Raw genomic sequence first — 16,004 nt, 5'->3', positions numbered from 1 at the left:
GTCGAATTCTCAGCAATCCTAGGACATAATTATTTCTATTTAATTCCAATTTCATCCTTTTTCTGTCTCAATTAAAGCATATGGCGAAATAAAGATCATATCAAGCAAATCAAAAGAATGTGCCAACCTTTTCAATTATAATTGAACTCTAAAAGTAAAGTGGCTGTAGCTACGAGAAAAGTGAGGCACTTCAAATTGTTGTTTATTTCGTATATTTCAAGTGTTATAGTATCACCGGAATAGAGATTAAAATAAGATAAGTTGGTAAAATTATTATAATACTACAACTCCCTATGTTCCAATATATCTTTTTCATATAATACAGAGAAAGTTGAAGTGCATACGGAATGGTTGTCAAACGTCAAGTTACTATTGAATCCATAAAAATGGCTGTCAAAGTCATCTGAAGGTGACTAAAAAATCTGTTGTAATTTCTGATAGTGATAGATAACCGATTTTTAAGAACAGATTAATCCAATGATGGCATTACTTTCATTCTTTCGAACGCTGCTTTTTCCAGTTTCTCCCGTTGACTTGGATGTGAAATCCTTATCAGTTCATATGCCCGTTGTCGCATATTTTTACCCCATAATTGAGCTATACCGTATTCAGTGACCACGTAATGTACGTGAGCTCGTGATGTCACAACTCCTGCTCCCTGAAAATTACTACATGACAATAGAAGAAAGAAAAATTTATTGAGTCATTTTAATTATATATAATGATTAAATGGTGTAAATATTTAATTTATGATTAAATAAAAAACATATGATATATAAGAAGTAAGTAATTCTTTGCACCTTATTGAGATAAGGGACAATTTTCGATTCTCCTTTTTTTGTTGAAGAAGGAAGAGCAATAATGGGCTTTCCAAGTCCATCTACACTAAGAGCTGCACCACGAATGAAGTCTACTTGTCCACCAAAACCGGAAAGGAATCGAGAACCGACAGAATCAGAAGCAACTGTAAATCAATCAGATTAGATGGCTTCCTTAAAAGAATTTCTAATAAACAAATAAAAGCTACAATTTAGATAATTAATTAATTTCTTGCGGTTACATATTTAGATGAGGTCCATATTCAATCTTCTATCACAATACAAGAAAAAATACCTCCTAGTACATTTTTACTACACACAAATTTACATTTACTACATTAGTACATTTAAACTAGTTTTTTTTTTTTCAAATTAGTGAAGAATACCATAATCAAATGAAATAATTAGAAGAATGATAACCTTGGCCCGTAAGATCAATCTCTACTGCTGAGTTTATTGCAGTCATTTTTGGCATAGTTTTCACGATCGATGGATCATTTACCCAAGCCACATCACCAAAAAATACGAAAGGATTATCATTCAGGAAAGAATACAATTTTTTGGAACCATAAACAAATGATACTACCATCTGCAATGTTTACTGATACTTGTATTTACAAAGAATATGTGGCATGAATTGAATGATAACTGCAAAAACTAAGGACTAAAACTGAAAAAATTGCAATAAGTGGCGGTAATACTCATTAAAAAAATAAAATGATTTCTAGTCTAATCGAATAAAATACAGACTAACTTTTCCTGGATGAAGACTTTTTTTAGCATTAGTTATGGCATTACACTCTACAAGTTTCAAAACGCCATCTGAGAACATTTCTGTATGGATTCCGAGATTTTTATGATTGCCTAATGCGTCCAAAGCAGCATCTGGTACAGCGCCGATTCCTAAAACAATCATTTTGAATATGTCACATCTATTTAACTAATATTAAGTTGTCAAACAACAACTTATGTGTTTATATTTTATAAAGTAGTGTCTAAAAGATTGCGAAAAAGACGAAGAAAAAAAGAGTAGTCATTTTGGCAATACTAAAAGGATAGTACACATATCCAGTTACATTATGAAATTGAGACAATTGCACCTAATGCTTTAGGAACATCGACAACAATGTTGTAAAGACTTCAGTTATACAAAATATTTATTAAATTTCTGCAGCTAATATAGTTGTGAAATTACATAAAAGACTTTTTTCAGAAAAGTACACCAAATGGATATATATGTGTAGAAAAAAACCTGCTGATAAATTCAGGAAAATCAACAGACCCATTTGAAGTGTGGCGCCATTGGAAACTAGTTCGTTAGCAATTAATTGACCAATTTTTTTTTCTACTTCCGATGTTTTTGCACTAAATTTGCGTTCATGAAGTGCGAAGTCATTTTCAACCATAAAATCGATGTGACTTTCATGGATCACCGTATCACCGAACGTGCGTGGCATGTTCTTGTTACAAATTGCTGAAAGTAAACATTCCTCTGAACTGCCATTTCTTCGAAAAAAATGAAAATTGAAAACTTTATAAAACAAACCAATAACGAAATCTGCTAATGTTACGGCAGCACGAGTGGAGTCAGCACCAGTTCCTAGTGTGCAATAACCTTTAGAATCAGGTGGTGAAACCTGAAAAAAGTGCCAATTAGAAATCAGGCTGAATATAATGAAGTCTTACCACAAATTAAATTGTCTTGAGAAGACTTATCGCACCAATGAATTCAATCCAAGCAAAAGTTAGCAAGTGAGAAAGATTAAATAATAAATTCATGGCTTTAATATATATAGTGTCTTTCCACTAAACTAACCGTAATTAATGCGGCATTTAGATGAATCGTTCCTGACCGAAACAACAATGGAATTTCGTGGAGAAAAATTGAGTTGAAATCAGCTGTCCCTGAATTATAGTTTAATAAAGTAATTTAAATTACTGGATGGGATGAATCAAATGTTTACATAAAACTTACCATCATTAACAGCATCCCTCAAATTGTGTCCAGTGAATAAAGAATTAGAGCGGATACGATCTAAAACAGAGAAAAAAGTCAAAATATGGAATTAGTAATGACAAATATGTTATTTTGAAAGGCACTGCTATATGATGGAATAAATAACTTTAAAAGAGATAATGCGAAAAAAGAATGTTTCAATCGTCGTAAGAAAACTGCAGAGAAATTACTCACCTCTAACATCAACAGCTAACCATGGAGTATGACCTTCCAGATGCATATGATGTAAAGTTATTTTATTAAAATTATTTGCCTTGACATGCTCACAGAGACCCTCCAGAAGTGGTGTTGGTGTTGCTGCGATACCGTGTACAAATAGATGAGATCCTAAAAGATATCTCATATTGTCATTTAGATTGATTTCACCTCTTTTCTAATTCTGATTTGATTTAACTGTTTACCGATATCACAGTTACTGTGTTGACACAACATGTATATTGAAATGTTGACTTAATCGTTAGTAGAAAGTTCTCAAAATCGTTTTTAATTGCATATATCATCGAAAACTGCCAACTGTCGCCTAATACAAGATGACATATTTCGAATAATAAATCTAATTTTAAAGCAATGCGAGGCCCCGAGTAGTACGGGTTTTTTTCAAATATAACTAAAGCGCAGAAGACGCATTAAAGAGCTATTGCTAAGAACAAAAAAATTACACAGTGAATTGCAAATTATTTTAAGCCTCAAAATATCACCCAATTAACATTTTGTATTATCTTTTCTACATGTCGAGAATTCGCCACCACGAAATCTGTTAATCTTAATTAAGCGGTATTTGCCAGCATTGACCGAATCTTGTTATACTATGTTTATAGTTACAGTCACAAATTATGCTCTAAAAAAGATAATCAGGAAATTTCTTAACAAAAAGAATATTAATTTACCACTTTTAACAACGGAAACAGCTTCCCTGCAATGTTTCACAAGTTTTGGCTTTTTGCCTGCGATCGGATAAGTGACCTCACGTCCTTCCAAACTGCCACCTATCGACCGAGGTTTCGCAAAAGAAGTTGAAAATGGTCTTCCACGTGAGACAGGAATGAAGCGATTCAAGAGGTTCATATTAAGTGACATTATGTTAATAGCAACCACACCAGTTACGTTATTCAACTCTAATTGAATTAATTAACCCAACCACAGGGTTACTTATTCAATTTTATTTAAATTAGCTTCAAAGGACATATGCATTTATAAGTAAGGGCATAAAGGAAATACGTAAGTATTGTGTGGCGCAGTCCTATCGATTACGGCTACTTCTGCCTGAAATAAATTTTCTACTTTTATGGCCAATCAATTCTGTATATATCTTTTTTGAACAAAAAGGGAAAAAGCATTTCGAAAAATGAGAAAATGCAGAAAAAAGTTGAAATGGGTATAGTGGGTGTGATCTGAATAGATTTTGTATATATCAGACTGGGAAAGATCAATGATTAATTTTGCAGAAAAAATTGAAAGAAAGGTTAAAAATCATAGGAGACAACTAAGAAGAGCAAAGAATAAGAATTGCAGGTCCATATTCTGAGCTTCAGTTAATGGAAAAGATCAATTGTTTACTCTCTTGCGTCGATGCTTCTCTTTCACTGAAAATATCGCGTTGCAAACGTGTGATACGTTTCATAAACTTGAAAACAGCAGAGAAAAGAAAAACGCTGACAAATATGTTTTACCTAGAAACATATTATTGTACTAAGTGATGGTTCGATGATCTTGAAGTTAGTTATTAAAGTCATTAAATTTTGTGTAAGAAGTGTAAAATGCATAATCAGTTATATTTGAATATGTATTTTACACATCTTCTTATGTTCATTTCTTTCAACGGAATAAATAACTTCGATCGTAAAATTAATGATGTGACAAGATGACCTAATAAGTAAGTGGTCAACAACAACAAAAGCAACAGAAGAGTCCTTAATATCCTCAATAGTCAAGAAGAAGAAAGGAATATCACATTTACATGGTGGAAAGAAAACCTCGCGGAATGAGAACGGCGGAACGCGCGGTAGTCCATTATGTCTTCATAATTTCAAATGTGAGAGTATAATCGATAGCATCGGTAGTTAATAAAAGAGTGACATGGCTGCAATACATCACGAAAGGGATGTATGTATGCCTACTTCTGGATTGCTCATTCATAGTTCCGGTTAGCAGGGTGGTCCACTGCAACGACAGTGCGGAAAAAGAAAAGACAAATTGATTTAATGCAGTTTATAAAACATGGCGAACTGAATGGTTGTGCCTTTGCTAAAAAAATTATTTTAAGCAAATGGAAGAATTTGGCAAGTGTGGCGCTAATGTCGCGTGAATCACAATGCTTTGTTTATCAATAAGTAAAGCACAATGCTTTATTTGTTGATATTAAAAAAAAGGCTTAGCTTCGCTCACTTCAGCGCTCAATATTTCATTTTTAATTTAAATGTTTCGGATTCTGTTTCACTTTTCCTTCTAATATTCATCATTTATAAAATTATTACTACTTAAAATTCAATCTTGTCATATCTAAAGTACTTTTAAGGGGAATTTATAATTTATACATTTGTAAGAAAGGTCAGTTAATAACCGGAAAACTCCTAACTTATTTCAAAAATCTGTACTAATTTGGTCCCTTCCTTTGTAGCTTGTCGAATTCTCAGCAATCCTAGGACATAATTATTTCTATTTAATTCCAATTTCATCCTTTTTCTGTCTCAATTAAAGCATATGGCGAAATAAAGATCATATCAAGCAAATCAAAAGAATGTGCCAACCTCTTCAATTATAATTGAACTCTAAAAGTAAAGTGGCTGTAGCTACGAGAAAAGTGAGGCACTTCAAATTGTTGTTTATTTCGTATATTTCAAGTGTTATAGTATCACCGGAATAGAGATTAAAATAAGATAAGTTGGTAAAATTATTATAATACTACAACTCCCTATGTTCCAATATATCTTTTTCATATAATACAGAGAAAGTTGAAGTGCATACGGAATGGTTGTCAAACGTCAAGTTACTATTGAATCCATAAAAATGGCTGTCAAAGTCATCTGAAGGTGACTAAAAAATCTGTTGTAATTTCTGATAGTGATAGATAACCGATTTTTAAGAACAGATTAATCCAATGATGGCATTACTTTCATTCTTTCGAACGCTGCTTTTTCCAGTTTCTCCCGTTGACTTGGATGTGAAATCCTTATCAGTTCATATGCCCGTTGTCGCATATTTTTACCCCATAATTGAGCTATACCGTATTCAGTGACCACGTAATGTACGTGAGCTCGTGATGTCACAACTCCTGCTCCCTGTTGAAGGTGAACTCAAGAAAAAGTTACATTAAACGTTTGTAATGACTCATTAAAATTATTAAGTAATGCTTACTTCATTAATGTATGGTACGATCTTGCTTTGACCTTTTCTAATTGTGGATGTAATTGCAATTATAGGCTTCCCAAGGCCATCATTTCCTATTGCGGCTCATCTTATAAAATGCACTTGGTCACCAAAGCCAGAAAGGAAACGATTCCTCACAGAATCTGCCACCACTGAAGCAATTTTCGACAGATTCCTATATAAGACGGAAAACATAGTGTCAGATCAGTGAGCTCATAAGAATTTTTATTAAAATTCATTAATTTTGCGAATCAAAAAAAAAAAATGATGTAATATAGCTGAATGATAGCCTTCACTCTTATAAAGCAAACATCCTTATTACCTTGGCAATTAAATCAATTTCAACAGCCGAATTGATAGCGGTCATTTTCGGCATCATCCGTATTGTTATTGGGTCGTTTACCCAAGCCTCATCACCGCATAATATATCGAGATTGCCATCCACGAAGTGATAAAGTTTGTCAGAACCGTAAATGAATGAAGTCACAATCTATCATTAGAGAAAAAAATCAATGAACACATAACATTCGATATGATAAGAAGTAAATGTAGCGACAACTAACTTTTCCTGGAAATATGGTCTTTTTCAAATTTGTGATTGCATTACAATCAATAAGTTTCAGTACTCCATCTGAAAGCATTTCGGTGTCTTTATCCCGAGATCTTTATGATTAACTAAAGAAGCTAAAGTAGCATCCGAAATTGCGCCAATGCCTGAAATGATGTCTTCATTTATGTTATTAATATTAGTCGGGGAGTTGCATGAAGGAGATTATCTATTCATTATTATGAATTCATTACTCCTACATTAGATCATCAGAATTCAAGTTCAAAACGGCTAAACTATCTGGAGTGATAGCATGTATTTCGTTTCTTTCCATTTTCTTTTTCTGTCTTTGTTTACTTTTCCATTTTTGCGTTGAATTTATTTCTTAACTTCTGTTCCTTTGAAAAGTATCAAACCAGCTTATATGTATCTAGGCTGGAACAGAAAGATCTTTAAAATCCACGTTGCTTATGCTATTTGATAGAAGTAAAGGAGTAACAAAATTAAAAGCAAAATTTCATTTCACAATGTTTGAAACTAGTGGGAAATTAACCAGTCTGTAATGTAGCGCCATTGTCTACAAGATTACTTGCGATAATTTCACCAATTTTTTTTTCTTGAAGTGATCCGGCTTCTGTATTTTTTCTTTTATATAAAGAATAATCCATTTCAATAACAATATCAATATCATTATGATGAATAATTGAATCACCAAATGTGCGTGGCATGTTTTTATTTGATATTGCTGAAATTAAAATAATTGACAGAGAGTTTAATCTAAGAGAAATGATGCAGAAAATAATTTTGGTTGTTTTGATTAGTTATATTTCTTTTTTTTTGTTAACAATTTCTTAAAGAATGAGGAAACATACCAATGATATGATCCGCATGAGTGATAGCAGCACGAGTAGCATCACATTGGTACTAAGGTACAGTAGCCAGAATCATCTGGCGGAGATATCTGGAAGGATCTGAATCTATGTAAAAATCAAAATCATTAAAGTTGGTGAAATATTGTTCCTGACCTCTCGTTCATTTTAATAAAATAAATAATCAGAATAGGCTACGGTTAGCAAAACAGTGTTGAGTTTAACTGCTCCACTTCGGAAAAGCAAAGGCACTTCATGTAGAAACACTGAAATGAAATCGGCTAGACCTAAAAACTTGGTCAGTCCTTCACTTCTCTTTTTCATTAATGGATATACTTTAAAATTTGAATTCTAGAATTTTCAAGATATTCTGAAAGAAACCTCCTAAAAATTTACGACAGAGTGATTAAAGGATTTTAAACCGTTTGATTAAAAAAAATTGACACAAATATCATACAAAATAAATTGTCTTTTTCCACAAATACTATTTCCTGAAAACTGAAAAACAAACCTTCATTAACTGCTTCCCTTAAATTTGAGCCAGTAAATAAAGAATTTGATCGAATGCGATCTGAAGGGTTTGTTTCAGTTGAATTTGTTGAAAAGAACTAACAAAAAATGCTTTTATGCAAAAATTAAAAAAGCGCCTTCCGTTACCTTTGAAATTAGGTTGAGTCCATTTAGTTGTTCCTTCCAAATGTAAATGATGTGATGTCAATTGTTTCAAATCATTAGTCTCCGCATAATCACATAAACCTTCCAACAGTAATGTAGGTGTTGCACCCATTCCATGAATGAATATATAATTACCTGAACATTGACAAACAGTGATTATTTGAAGTAAGTAAACAAATTTACCTAAATAAAAAATTTCATTAAACAAAGATTTAGAAAAAGCAGCAAAATTAACATAAACAAACGAAAAATCTCAAGCAAATGTGAAGTTTATTGTTATATAATTATTTGCTAAGTATTCAATTCATTATAGAATTATAATATGCACGATAAAGTGCAAATAACTGAAAGATTATTTGCGTTACAAAAATAATATTTCTCCAACTTTATCAACGATACATAACGTAATTGTAACCAATAAAAGGGTTGCGAAAAACTACGATTGATTGTTGTGATCACTACAATGAACTTAAAGTTTCATCAAAAAATGGTGCAGCAAAGAGCAAAAACTTCTAAAAATTTTCGAAAATAGGTAGTAATTGAGTATGCTGATTGGGAATTATTTCGAATGACTGACAATAATTATGTTTAATTAATTTTTAAATTTGACTTTCTAAAGAAAAGACAGTATGCTAACCAGATTTGTTCGCACCAAAAGCATCCCTAGTATTTGTAACAATTTTTGTCTTTTTTTCCACTAGCCACATAAATCGGAGATATAAATCTCCGATTTTTTAGCAAACCAGTTACCCATCGTAATGAGGTTGCATTTGAATGAAGAGAGAGAGAGAGAGGGAGAGAGACAGCTGAAAGATAAGTGTAAAATGAGCTAGGTTAGATGTAACTGAATATATTAGACAAATGAAAAGACAAATAATTAATTAATTATACTCATTTATTTTAATGAAGTCGAATTTAAAATAAAATACAACTTTGCAGACCATGGCATCATTATAAAATATATAAATGTAACAAAAGAAAGGAGACTTTTGGTTAGAACGAACTGTCATACTATGGCATTTCACCGCTTCAACTAATGTTTACCGAATTGTAATTATCCTTTTCGTTATCCTCAAACGTTGAAAAGAAGAAAGTGTTGAACTATACGAGAAGAACACATATGGAAATATTAGTGGAAAGGCAAATATCAACGCCGATGATTCATACAACCAGAATTTTCATAAATTGTTCAACGATCACACCAATTTCAAAATTCGGCATCAGTGCGTTATTTATTTGTCAACAACTCACTTGTCAGTTATCATTTATAGATAATTTTGTTCAACCGATAACTCTCCCTAACGTGACAGTACCAAAGCAGTCTTGAGGTCAATGTGAGTTTAATGTACTTACACGACTCAAAAAATCTACGAGAGAATATACTTCTCTTCTGCCACTGTTATACTGATGCTTGCATCGCTTGCAGGATGCAGAAGAAGAGCATTACATTAAGCTTTTAGTATTATCAATCAAGTAAGTATTTAGTATTTATTAAATCAATTGATGAAATATTGCAAGAATTATTGAAAGTGCGTGCTGAACGCTGTAACGCCATTCTAGTGATTTTGAGAAGCAGTTCAAATATATTTCTCAGAGTTGCAAAAATTTTCAAATTACAACGTGTCATTATGATCTGACATAACATTGATCGTTTGAATTCAGAATCGATATCGATACTTCACTCCTTGTATATACCACTGCGTAATTCTTAAATAATAACAGATTATCAAAATTCATTAATTCAAGATTGACCTGATATTTACTTCTCCACCAACAGCCTTTTAAGTCTTTCCGAATGCGACAGGTATTTCCTAGCATTTGATTTATTTGAGTGTGAAATGCAGGAGAATGCTGATCATTTCCATTCTAAAAATAAAATTTCTATTCTTTTCGTTTCTTTTTTCGTAGGTCAATCGAAATAAATTCTGAATATCTCTTGACTTTAAGGAGTTAGTGCATGTATTTTATCAATTTAAACAGCAGAATCAATCTCCAAACAAACTTTACTAGTCAATTTATTCATTACTTTTGCTATTATGTGAATATTTTAATTTGTCAGTCAAACCATGTCCACTCATTATTGGAAAATTAGATAATCTGAAAATAAAGTAGATGGAAGAACAATTATTTTCAATAATTATAACAAATTATATATACATTTAAAAATTAAGGTTGTAAAAGTTTAAATTTTCGAAGAGAAGGTGCAAGTGCATATGGGAAATCTCAATAAAACGATGCTGCTGATTTTGTAATTCTTAAATTTATAAATAAATTAAATTATATAAAACGAGTAAACTGCTAAAAGGAAGAATTTAAAAAGGTATAAAGTATAATTTAAAGCTAGAATGCATGATAAATAACACATTCAGTGGAAGAGAGAGTAAAAAATCGTAAATGTAAATAATATCGTACTGGAAAAATACGAAGTATCAATTAAAGTTAACATGAATAGTTCGACGGATCTATATTCTTTTTAATTACTAATAGTTTATCGGTTTAAAGTTACAATTTAAGATAATTTTAAAGAAATAATAACATATATATGCAAAGAGATAGCTTATTTTGTGAAGAACATGAACGTAGGCGATCCTTTCTCATTGCTCTCAACAAAATTTATGCAGAATTACTGCAAATATAGATGTGTTAATTGAAAAGTTAACTTCTTTTCTGTTATTGACTGATGTCATGTGACAAACTGCTAAGGTAAGTCATCACAACTACCAAAAACATATTAAAAGCGCTATTCTTGTATTCATTTTCTAAAGTGAATTTAAACGCTCCACAAAATCGTTTCTTTACAACAAAAGGAAATATTTATCATGCAAAATTATTCTTCCAAAGCACTTCTGATCGCATCACATCACCTACCTTTTGCAGCTATAAGATTGCATGCTTTATAATGAAGAGAGGAATACAGCTGCCGATATATTTGTTCAAAAGGTAATAATTTCATCAAGTTGAGCGGTCGCATTTGTTTTTAACAAAACTGGAACTGGAACTTGTCACTACTTCTACTGTGATTTAATGTGATTATTCAGATCAGAAAAAAAAAAACGAATGCATTTAATTCGAGAGTGATCAATACATTTGGAAAATGAAAGTCAGAAAAAACTGATATAATTAATAAGTTCGAAACAATTTTAGAATAAATTAGCTATGAACTAATAGCAATGAATTATTTCACAAATCAACAAAGAATAATTAAGATTTCGTTAAATTATAAATGTTGTTGAACGAATTGTACTGAAAGAGAAAATAACACGAACTATTCAAAATATTTTTCTGTCAGACCAGTGACAGTTGGAACATTTTGGAAAAAGAAGTGTAAAAAACTTAAAATAGAAATTAATAAGATTTTTTGGTGGTCAACATTTTTTTATTGATGAAAAGTTGTAAGTTATCATTGCAATCATTAATCATTAATTAATTTACAGCAATAAACAATAAGTAAAATGTTTGGCCAGACAATGGGAAATCAAAATTACTGATCATCGATTGCAACAATTTCACAACTCAGTTTTGTAGCTACCGGTTTAATTTGCATGTAATTATAGACTGAACTTATTAACATAAATATCATTATAATAGATAAGTGACCTTAATAAGTTTTTTTTGACGACTGCAATTGGTAGTTTCACTTTGTGCGCTTTCATCAACGTCAGTGTATTTTCTTTAAGTTGTACCATTGGACGTGTCATATTGTGTAAAAGTGCTAAATTGTGGCTGATGAGTTATAAAAGTATGTATGCTAATGCAGCGCGAGTTTTCATATGAAATCAAATTAATCGAAATTAGCAGATATATTACGCAGGAGCCCAATCAACGAATTAATTAGCTTAAAGTAGGTGAGATAGGAGTGACTGGAGAGCCATGAAATCAAGATTTATTAGCAATAAAGACATTTGTCCCCAGTTGCCAACTAAATGATATTATTTCAGTATTATGTTCTCATTTAAGATGTTTCCAAAACAGCTTTCTAATTTATCGCCTTCATAAGATTAGACTATGAGCATAGGTTTCTAGTAGTGCTTCAATCGTTGTATTATTTTTGTTTTCACTGAATGAAATGATCAGAAAGACTTCAGGTATATTAATAATCAACTAAAAGTGATGAGTGCTTCAAATACAACTAGAAATAATGAGTGGTTCAAGTTGCCAAATTTACCCGAAATGATTCGGAGTGTCATTCAGATCAAATCCAAATTGCTAAGAAACGCATTAGCGGAAGCTGTCGGTACATTTATTCTTTTGGTAAGCTTGGATATTTCTAATACTTCGGCTGAAAATATTCTCCAAAACTTTTTTGCATATGCAAGTTAAAAAAAATGGTGAAACAAGGTTGAAAAAAGTGAAAAAAAAAAATTCTTTCCACCGAATTTTTTAAATCGGAAGGGTTTTTGATTGAAGTCAATAAAATTATTAATATCTTTTGTTAATCACTAATATCTTTCGGGAAACTTTTAAACTTCTACCATTTATTGTGATATCATTAGAATGAATGCATACTGTACTGAATGATCCACTAATGTTTATATTATTATATTGACACAAAGGCACTGCACTTTTGACGGTTATTTTCAAATCATTGTAATTAAACTTTAACATATCTCTTTTTGCTAATAATAAAATAAGAAAATTCCTTCCTGTAGAAAAGAAATCCACATTTTAGCAACTGCATCAACTATTTCAGTTGGTCACTACACTCATTGAGCCTTTCATCTTCAAAGCTCTCATATCCCTCACAAATAATATATCCTTGTCTTATCCTGAAATAAAGTAAAATAAACAATAAAGATAGATTATTAAGAAAAGGAAAGTTTAAAACAAGAAACCAGCATTAAATGATCTAGAACACCGTCGTATCTGTTCAGGGATATACAAAACAACAAATTTGAATGTATAAAATACAAAGTGACTTTTGTATTACTCTTATAACTTCTGTTTACGATTATTATCAGTTGATAACAATGCGTTACGAATTGTCTTTTTGTGTTATTAATAGATTTAAAGATAAAGTTTATTAGATTATAATGCTTTTAGTTTATTGGAACAAGTATTATTGCGCAATTGCATTTGCCTCACGGTACTATCAACACATGGGTTCAAATAAATGTCGGATGGGGTTTTGCTATAACAATATCCGTTACATCTGTATCGCATATTTCAGGTAAGCATTTATTCATAGCTTAAATTCATCAAATTTTGTCTGGAAAAGTATGTATTAGTAAGTTTAGATATAATAATATTTTAAAAGAAGGATGCAAATTCTAGTAACTCAGGCAAAAATTTTTCTACTTATTTAATTTTCATTTACTAATTAATTTGTTTTTTACTATTTTCATAGCTTAGAAAAAAAAATCACAACAAATTGAAAATAAATAAAAAATGAACAATAAGAGGGAGAGAGCCAATATTCAAAAAAATATGGAAAATATGGACGAAGTAGAAATAACTGCTAACATTTCCCTTTTTCAAGATATGTTTATCAATTCCATACTTTTATTTATGATAACAGATATGATATGAGTGGAAAAAAAGATAAAGTGTATTGATTATTCAAATTCTGAAGTTTCTGCTCTTTTCTGGCATTAGGTGGACATTTGAACCCGGCGATATCAGTGCTATTCTTCTCGATGGGTATGTTAGACATTATATCCTTACCGATATATATCATTGCTCAACATATCGGTGCATTCTTTGGTGCTGCAGCAACCTATGTTATTTATCGTGGTATGTTTGTCGGACAAAAAAATTTTTCCCAGAAATTATTTGCATAGTGATTGCATGGCATAAGTTATTCGTCGTTTCCTGATGCATTCTTTAATAGCATGCAAATAATGTTTTCTGTTTATTATGATTTCATCGTTCTCAACTACGAAAAACATTGCAAAAATTGTAGACGCAATAAACAATTACGATGGTGGAATAAGAGCGGTATCGGGTCCAAATGGGACAGCCGGCATCTTTGCGACATATCCGCAACCATATATGTCTCCCTTATCCACATACTTGGATCAGGTACACCATACTTTAAAGCGATCATAAAAGCAAGCAGCAAGCAGTCTTTAATGAACCGACAGAAAGAAAGAAAAAAATTCAACAAAGTTTTCCTTCTTTTTATCAACTATGATTTGTTTGGAGAAAAAAATTCAACAAATTTAGATTGTTGGAACAGGTCTGCTTGCATTTTGCGTGTTAGTAATTATTGATCAGCGAAATAAAATTCCATCCGCAGCCCATCCGTTGTTATTTGGTATATCGTTGCTTGTTATTGGCTGCGGATTTGGTGTGAATTGTGGTTATCCGTTGAATCCAGCGAGAGATTTTGCACCACGAATATTCAGTTATTTCATTTACGGGAAAGAAGTTTTCACGTAAGTGCCTTTTACGCATTTCGAAGGTTTCCAAATATATTGAGCATTAATTTCAATGTATCCAATTATCATTATATCAAGTTAAATCAAATTATTCCGCATCTTTTTATTTTATTTTATTTAGGCATCCATGGCGTTGTTGGTTCTTAGTGCCAATAATAGCTCCAACACTCGGTGCATTAATTGGTGGATGGTTTTATATAATTCTTCTCGGAAGTCATATACCGGATCAGGAGTCATTACAAGAAGGATCACAGACAAAGGAGAGATGAGAAATGTGAAATGAAGAATGATATTTGAAAATTTAAAATAATCTTATCAAAAAACTACTGACAAGTTGCTGAATGTAAGGAACTGAATTCAAATTTTAAAAGTAATATAATAAATTACAATAAAAAAGCTATTTATTAGTGGTTGCTTAATTAATTGTTTTTATTTGGAATTCAATTAAGTGCAAATTTAAAAGTGAATTATTTGAATTATTTGGTAATTCAAAAATTTGGATTTTTTTATCACATTCTACGTGTCCCCTTCTGTCTATCTCAAATGAATATTACTTATAATATTATGAAAAGCTGAAACAAATTCACATTTATTTTTATCAAATCGATCTTTAGACTTACGCTGTTAAATTTAAGTCATTCTAGCCATAAGTTACTGATGAATAAAACAATTAGGAAATGAAGATAAGCTAACATTGCTAATAACTCTTTATAAAATAAAAAAGTGAAAAGTATATGTGAATAATATTTTATAATAGTAAATTAATCACTGTGAAATTCGCAAATTCAGTTATTCAATAACAATTTAAAATTTAGCTAAGCTAAATTTTGTTCCATAATATTTCAAAAATAATGACTGAATTTAGAAAGTTATGACAAAACAAATAAAATAGATGAATAATAAGAACTGAGATGCTGTTAGCTTATCTTCTACTGATATAACTATCAGTGGTAGATTAAAATAAGTCGCTATTGCGATATTTTCCATGAGAGGTTGATGTTCAGTCTATATTTCATGCTACCATCAGGAAACCCCATATGGTGACATCAGAATTCTTAGTGACAATAAATGTCCAGGAAGTAATTCATTTATGATTCGATTAAATTGCTGATATTATTCTTTATTATGTTAATAAATTTTTATATGTTTGGTTAAAGTCTGTGTTAAAATAATGTTTTATTATATATACATTTTTTGTTCATCTTCTTTAATTGTAAATAACAGATAAAAGTAATTTGTAATAGAAGTTGTGGGATTGAAAAACTTTACATAATTGAATTCAGCGTACGAAAGATGTATGTCAAAAAGAAGTATCACTGATTAAGAGTGATTCTA

The 16,004-nt window shown here is 31.1% G+C and overlaps 3 protein-coding genes across 4 annotated transcripts; 1 reads left to right on the top strand and 2 right to left on the bottom strand.

Annotated features, from left to right (window-relative positions):
• Positions 1-469: 469 nt before the first annotated feature.
• On the bottom strand, positions 470-3,912 carry Bma-acer-1.1 (Uncharacterized protein; the record flags this gene model as incomplete). 2 transcript variants are annotated; one of them, XM_043078707.1, is made up of 10 exons in its annotated part: positions 470-658; positions 801-964; positions 1,239-1,407; positions 1,573-1,721; positions 2,101-2,292; positions 2,365-2,455; positions 2,635-2,723; positions 2,794-2,853; positions 3,010-3,162; positions 3,723-3,912. In XM_043078707.1, 10 exons carry the CDS (start codon positions 3,910-3,912, stop codon positions 470-472), a joined length of 1,446 nt encoding a protein of 481 aa, XP_042934641.1. The 2 variants fall into 2 exon arrangements, with proteins under 2 accessions (XP_042934641.1, XP_042934642.1); XM_043078708.1 differs by lacking the exons at positions 2,101-2,292; positions 2,365-2,455; positions 2,635-2,723; ... (1 more) ...; positions 3,010-3,162; positions 3,723-3,912 and having other exon boundaries at positions 1,573-1,650.
• Positions 3,913-5,924: 2,012 nt separating this feature from the next.
• Bma-acer-1.2 (uncharacterized protein) lies at positions 5,925-8,404 on the bottom strand (the record flags this gene model as incomplete). Its single annotated transcript, XM_043078706.1, has 10 exons — positions 5,925-6,113; positions 6,190-6,255; positions 6,509-6,691; positions 6,758-6,782; positions 6,828-6,915; positions 7,302-7,525; positions 7,666-7,709; positions 7,813-7,904; positions 8,129-8,188; positions 8,275-8,404. 10 exons carry the CDS (start codon positions 8,402-8,404, stop codon positions 5,925-5,927), a joined length of 1,101 nt encoding a protein of 366 aa, XP_042934640.1.
• Positions 8,405-12,402: 3,998 nt separating this feature from the next.
• On the top strand, positions 12,403-14,938 carry Bma-aqp-1 (Major intrinsic protein; the record flags this gene model as incomplete). Its single annotated transcript, XM_001902873.1, has 6 exons — positions 12,403-12,543; positions 13,333-13,459; positions 13,885-14,022; positions 14,192-14,310; positions 14,455-14,666; positions 14,791-14,938. 6 exons carry the CDS (start codon positions 12,403-12,405, stop codon positions 14,936-14,938), a joined length of 885 nt encoding a protein of 294 aa, XP_001902908.1.
• Between the last annotated feature and the right edge of the window lie 1,066 nt (positions 14,939-16,004).

Source organism: Brugia malayi, assembly GCF_000002995.4.
Source record: "Brugia malayi strain FR3 genome assembly, contig: Bm_v4_Chr2_contig_001, whole genome shotgun sequence".
Taxonomy (NCBI): domain Eukaryota; kingdom Metazoa; phylum Nematoda; class Chromadorea; order Rhabditida; family Onchocercidae; genus Brugia; species Brugia malayi.
The sequence above is the reverse complement of the archived record's forward strand: the minus strand, read 5'-3'. Positions and strand labels throughout refer to the sequence as shown.